Source organism: Gopherus evgoodei, unplaced genomic scaffold (assembly GCF_007399415.2).
Source record: "Gopherus evgoodei ecotype Sinaloan lineage unplaced genomic scaffold, rGopEvg1_v1.p scaffold_87_arrow_ctg1, whole genome shotgun sequence".
Taxonomy (NCBI): Eukaryota; Metazoa; Chordata; order Testudines; family Testudinidae; genus Gopherus; species Gopherus evgoodei.
Window position 1 is genome coordinate 285,501 of NW_022060108.1, and position 6,548 is coordinate 292,048.

Consider the following 6,548-nt stretch of genomic DNA (forward strand, 5'->3'; position numbering starts at 1 on the left):
GCCCGGCAGCACGGCCAGGAGTCCTGCCCCCCGGGACAGAGAGCAGCAGCAGGAGACCTAACAAAGAGTTTAATGGGATGAAAACATGGCGGCTGGAGGGGGGGCAGGACTCCAGCCCCCTACAATCCAATGGTAACCTGTATGGCCCCCCAAGGAATCCAAGAGCCCCCTCTCTCAGTCCCTAAGCCCCTCTCTGCGCCAGGGACTGGGGTGTTAAGTTGCGGGTCCCTGGCTTGTCCCAGCCCAGGGTGCCCCATCCACGGGGGGCTCCACGCTCACATACAATACCAGCCCCCCAAACTGGCACAGTTCGGCCTGCCCCACGTCTGGCCCGTGGGGGGCAGCGATAGTCTCTGCCCGACTGGTGGCACCCGGCCCCAGCACCGGGGGTGGGGGTGGCTCTCAGATGAGGACACTGGAGACGGGCACTTTGGTGGATCGGCCGCGCTTCGGCACCACAATCTGGTCCTCCGGCTCGGCTTCCTCCGGCAGCAGACCTGGCGGGGGGAAGGGGGAGAATCAGGGGGCTGACAGGGTGGCCAGTGGAGCAGGCCTGGCGGAGGGAGGGGGAGAGTCGGGGGGCTGACACGCTCAGGGGGCGCTAGGGGTCAGGAGCACATACCCTGGGTGCTACGCTTGGCCTGCTTGCGGTCGCCCCGGATGAAGAGCCCGGGGGGGGGAAGGCTGTGGGAGGTGACAGGGTTGGGGGGGAGCGGGAGGTGATGGGGTTAGGGGTCTGGGAGGTGCTGGGGGACGTACCCTGGGTGCTGAGCTCGGCCTGCTTGCGGTCGCCCTGGATGAAGAGCCCGGGGGGGCAGGGGGGAGCGGGAGGTGACAGGGTTGGGGGGGAGCGGCGGGAGGTGACAAGTTAGGGGGCAGCAGGAGATGACGGGGTTGGGGGGAGCGGGAGGTGACGGGGTTGCGGGTCTAGGGGGCGCTTGGGGACGTACCCTGGGTGCTGAGCTCGGCCTGCTTGCGGTCGCCCTGGATGAAGGGTGCAGGTGTGTGGGCTGGGGGAGCGGTGGGAGGTGACAGGGTTAGGGGGCAGCAGGAGATGACGGGGTTGGGGGGGAGCAGGAGGTGATGGGGTTGCGGGTCTAGGGGGCGCTTGGGGACGTACCCTGGGTGCTGAGCTCGGCCTGCTTGCGGTCGCCCTGGATGAAGAGCCCGGGGAGGCGGGGGGGCTGTGGGAGGTGACGGGGTTGGGGGGGAGTGGCGGGAGGTGACAAGTTAGGGGGCAGCAAGAGGTGACAGGGTTGGGAGGAGCGGGAGGTGATGGGGTTAGGGGTCTGGGGGGCGCTGAGGGACATACCCTGGGTGCTGAGCTCGGCCTGCTTGCGGTCGCCCTGGATGAAGGGTGCAGGTGTGTGGGCTGGGGGAGCGGCGGGAGGTGACGGGGTTGGGGGGAGCGGGAGGTGATGGGGTTAGGGGTCTGGAAGGCGCTGGGGGACGTACCCTGGGTGCTGAGCTCGGCCCGCTTACGGTCACCCTGGATGAAGAGTGCGGTGGCGAGGAAGAAGCCGCCCCCCAGCACCCCGGCGAAGGCGCTCAGCATCAGGGCGTACTGCAGACTGTGGAACTCCAGCAGGAAGGACGGGGGGCGGCCCCGCTGGATCCTGTCGCTGATCTGGGGGGCAGAGAGGGTGAGCGGAGCCATCCCACAATGCCTAGCACCCCCCCGGTGCTGTGAGCTTCCCCCCAGCAGTGCCGCTGCCGCGCACTCACCACGCCGATGAGGTAGGGGCTGCCAGCGTCACCCAGCAGGTGGGACATGACGATCTGGAAGGATTCGGCTGTGGAGCGGCGTGTGGGGACCACCACGTACTGCGGGCGAGAGGGGCCGGGTCAGCACGGGCAGGGGGGGGGCCTGCCCCCCCTCCACCCCGCTGTGTGTCTGTCTGCCCCTGCCCCTCCCCCTGCTCTGTGTCCGTCTGTCTGTCCCTGCCGCCCCAGGTCGCTCCCAGGGGCTGGATCAGGGGAAGGGGGGGAGTGGGGGGTTGCTCGCAGGGGCTGGTTAAGGGCCGGAGGGGGGGAGGGTTGCTCGCAGGGGCTGGGGTGGAGGGTGGTGGTCATTCCCAGGGGCTGGCTAGGGACCGGGGGAGGGGGGGTGTCGTTCCCAGGGGCTGGCTAGGAGCCAGGGGAGGGGGGGTGTCGCTCCCCGGGGCTGGCTGGGGCTGGGGGGGGTCGCTCCCAGGGGCCGGCTAGGGGCCGGGGGGGGGGCTGTCGCTCCCAGGGGCTGGCTAGGGACCGGGGGATGGGGGCGTCGCTCCCAGGGGCTGGCTAGGGACCGGGGGAGGGGGGCGTCGCTCCCAGGGGCTGGCTAGGGACCGGGGGAGGGGGGCGTCGCTCCCAGGGGCCGGCTAGGGGCCTGGGGAGGGGGGATGTCACTCCCAGGGGCTGGCTAGGGGCCGGGTGGGGGGGGTGTTGCTCCTAGGGGCTGGCTAGGGACCGGGGGGGGGGTGTCGTTCCCAGGGGCTGGCTAGGAGCCAGGGGAGGGGGGGTGTCGCTCCCCGGGGCTGGCTGGGGCTGGGGGGGGGTGTTGCTCCCAGAGGCCAGCTAGGGGCTGGGGGGTGTCGCTCCCAGGGGCTGGCTAGGGACCGGGGTGGGTCGCTCCCAGGGGCCGGCTAGGGGCCTGGGGAGGGGGGATGTCACTCCCAGGGGCTGGCTAGGGGCCGGGTGGGGGCGGTGTTGCTCCTAGGGGCTGGCTAGGGACCGGGGGAGGGGGGGTGTCGTTCCCAGGGGCTGGCTAGGAGCCAGGGGAGGGGGGGTGTCGCTCCCCGGGGCTGGCTGGGGCTGGGGGGGGTCGCTCCCAGGGGCCGGCTAGGGGCCGGGGGGGGGGCTGTCGCTCCCAGGGGCTGGCTAGGGACCGGGGGAGGGGGGCGTCGCTCCCAGGGGCTGGCTAGGGGCCGGGGGGGGGGGCTGTCGCTCCCAGGGGCTGGCTAGGGACCGGGGGAGGGGGGCGTCGCTCCCAGGGGCTGGCTAGGGACCGGGGGAGGGGGGGTGTCGCTCCCCGGGGCTGGCTGGGGCTGGGGGGGGTCGCTCCCAGGGGCCGGCTAGGGGCCGGGGGGGGGGGCTGTCGCTCCCAGGGGCTGGCTAGGGACCGGGGGAGGGGGGCGTCGCTCCCAGGGGCTGGCTAGGGGCCGGGGGGGGGGGGGCTGTCGCTCCCAGGGGCTGGCTAGGGACCGGGGGAGGGGGGCGTCGCTCCCAGGGGCTGGCTAGGGACCGGGGTGGGTCGCTCCCAGGGGCCGGCTAGGGGTCGGGTGGGGGGGATGTCACTCCCAGGGGCCGGCTAGGGGTCGGGTGGGGGGGGTGTTGCTCCTAGGGGCTGGCTAGGGGCCTGGGGAGGGGGGGTGTTGCTCCTAGGGGCTGGCTAGGGACCGGGGGGGGGGGTGTCGTTCCCAGGGGCTGGCTAGGAGCCAGGGGAGGGGGGGTGTCGCTCCCCGGGGCTGGCTGGGGCTGGGGGGGGGTGTTGCTCCCAGAGGCCAGCTAGGGGCTGGGGGGTGTCGCTCCCAGGGGCCGGGGCGGCGCTGGCCCCGTGGCTCCGGACACGTGGCCGCAGGACGGACTCACCAGCAGAATGTCCGCCACGATGGCCCAGTTCAGGGACAGCAGCGTCTCCCCAATGAAGATAAACACCTGCAGGGGGAGGGGCCCGGTTACTGAGGCTAAGGACCCCCCCTGCCTCTCCCTGAGTCCTCCCTCCCCTGCCAACGCTGGGCACCCGGCACACAAGTGTGTGGAGTGTCCACCCCCAATCCTGCTCCCCTTGGTCCTGAGCACCCCTCAGTCCTCTTCCCCTCGGTCCTGATCACCCCCCAGCCCTGCTTCCCTTGGTCCCAAGCATCCCCGGCCTCTCTCTCCTCGGCCCCAAGCACCTCCCAGTCCTGCTCCCCTCGGTCCCAAGTATGGCCTGGCTCCAGGCACCCCCCCCACCCCGGACTCATGTAGGTGGCAATGCTGCTGCCCTGGCCCCCCCCCAGGCTCCCCCGGACTCACGTAGGTGGCGATGCTGCTGCCCTGGCCCCCCCAGCCCTGCCCCCCTGGGACTCTCATAGGTGGCGACGCTGCTGCCCTGCCCCCCCCCCCACAAGCCCTGCCCCGTGGGACTCATGTAGGTGGCGACACTGCTGCCCTGGGCCCTCCCCAGCCCTGTCCCCATCGGACTCATGTAGGTGGTGATGCTGCTGCTCTGGGCCCCCCAGCCCCCCAGGACTCACATAGGTGGCGACGCAGCTGCCCTGGGCCCCTAGCCCCCCCCCGGCCCCCCAGGACTCACGTAGGTGGCAATGCTGCTGCCCCCTGGCCCCCCAGGACTCACGTAGGTGGCGATGCTCCTGCCCTGGCCCCCCGGCCCCCCAGGACTCACGTAGGTGGCGACGCAGCTGCCCTGGGCCCCTAGCCCCCCCCCGACCCCCCAGGACTCACGTAGGTGGCGACGCTGCTGCCCTGGCCCCCTGGCCCCCCAGGACTCACGTAGGTGGCGACGCAGCTGCCCTGGGCCCCTAGCCCCCCTCGACCCCCCAGGACTCACGTAGGTGGCGACGCAGCTGCCCTGGGCCCCTAGCCCCCCTCGGCCCCCCAGGACTCACATAGGTGGCGACGCAGCTGCCCTGGGCCCCTAGCCCCCCCCCCGACCCCCCAGGACTCACGTAGGTGGCGACGCTGCTGCCCTGGCCCCCTGGCCCCCCAGGACTCACGTAGGTGGCGACGCAGCTGCCCTGGGCCCCTAGCCCCCCTCGACCCCCCAGGACTCACGTAGGTGGCGACGCTGCTGCCCTGGCCCCCCGGCCCCCCAGGACTCACGTAGGTGGCGACGCAGCTGCCCTGGGCCCCTAGCCCCCCTCGACCCCCCAGGACTCACGTAGGTGGCAATGCTGCTGCCCTGGCCCCCCGGCCCCCCAGGACTCACGTAGGTGGCGACGATGCTGTCCTGGCCCCCCAGGACTCACGTAGGTGGCGACGCTGCTGCCCTGGCCCCCCCAGCCCTGCCCCCCAGGACTCACGTAGGTGGCGACGCTGCTGCCCTGCGCACACACCAGGGCCAGGAAGAGGAAGGGCGCGGAGCCCAGCAGGCCAGCGGCGCAGACCAGGGGGTCGGCCCGGGGGTTGGTTCTGCGGAGGCGCTTGGAGATCTCCACGCCCGCCCCCACGCCCAGGAAGCCCGTCACACAGGTGATGAGCCCGAAGATCAGGCTGTGAAGACAGGGGAGTCAGAGGTCATGGGGAGAGAACAGCCCCGACACCGGGGGTCAGAGTTCAGGGGTCATGGGGAGAGAACAGCCCCGACACCGGGGGTCAGAGTTCCGGGGTCATGGGGAGAGAACAGCCCGGACACCGGGGGTCAGAGTTCAGGGGTCATGGGGAGAGAACAGCCCCGACACCGGGGGTCAGAGTTCAGGGGTCATGGGGAGAGAACAGCCCCGACACCGGGGGTCAGAGTTCAGGGGTCATGGGGAGAGAACAGCCCCGACACCGGGGGTCAGAGTTCCGGGGTCATGGGGAGAGAACAGCCCCGACACCGGGGGTCAGAGTTCCGGGGTCATGGGGAGAGAACAGCCCCGACACCGGGGGTCAGAGTTCCGGGGTCACTGGGGAGGGAATTGCCCCGACATCAAGGGTCAGAGTTCAGAGGTCATTGGGGAGGGAACGGCCCCAGCATTGGGGGTCAGGGTTCTGGGGTCACGGGGGGGGGGTACATCCCCGGCACTGGGGGTTAGAGTTCTGGGGTCACTGGGGAGGGAACTGCCCCGACATGGCGGAGGGGGGTGTCAGAGTTCAGGGTCATTGGGGGAAAGAACGGCCCCAATTCCAGAGCTCAGAGGTCACCGGAGAGGGAATGGCCCCGGCATTGGGGGTCAGAGTTCAGGAGTCACTGGGGAGGGAATGGCCCCGGTACTGGGGGTCAGAGTTCAGAGCCAGGCCCCCCAAGGGCGCTCACCTCTGCTGGGAGCTGCAGGTGTCCTTGTCGGGGCAGGGCCGGCACTGCCCCGTGGCCAGGCAGGAGCGGTACAGGAACGCCGGGGCCCACAGCGCCAGCGACCCCGTCACGAATGCCACCGCCGTGAAGCCCAGCGATGACAGCACAAAGCTGCGGCTGCCGGGGGAAAAGTGAGAGCCCCCCCTGAGCACCGATCCCCTCCTGCTCCCCCCAGCCCCACCAAGTACCGAGCCCCTTCTGCTCTCCCCAGCCCCCCCAAGCACCGATCCTCTCCTGCTCCCCCCACCTCCCCGAGAACCGAGCCCCCCCACCAACCCCCATCCCCCCCAAGCACCGATCCCCTCCTGCTCCCCCCAGTCCCCCGCCAACCCCCAGCCCCCCAAGCACTGAGCCCCTCCTGCTCCCCTCAGCCCCTCCTCTGACCCACAGTCCCGCTCCTCCCAGTCCCCTGCCAATCCCCAGATCAGTCCCCTCCTCACAGCTGCATATTGACCTCCAGTGCCTCTCACCCCTCCCAGTCCTATACCCTGCTCCTCCCAGCCCCACCTTCTCCTGACCCCCCCACTTCCTGCTCCTCCCATCCCTGGCCCCTGCTGAGCACCCACAGTTC

General features: G+C 71.4%; 1 protein-coding gene across 1 annotated transcript; it reads right to left on the reverse strand.

Moving 5' to 3' along the window:
- Positions 1-54: 54 nt before the first annotated feature.
- Positions 55-6,139, reverse strand: SPNS1 (sphingolipid transporter 1 (putative); the record flags this gene model as incomplete). Its single annotated transcript, XM_030548160.1, has 6 exons — positions 55-497; positions 1,456-1,627; positions 1,726-1,824; positions 3,571-3,636; positions 5,004-5,193; positions 5,939-6,139. Coding segments are annotated over 6 exons (823 nt in total), but the record flags the coding sequence as incomplete, so codon positions are not given.
- Between the last annotated feature and the right edge of the window lie 409 nt (positions 6,140-6,548).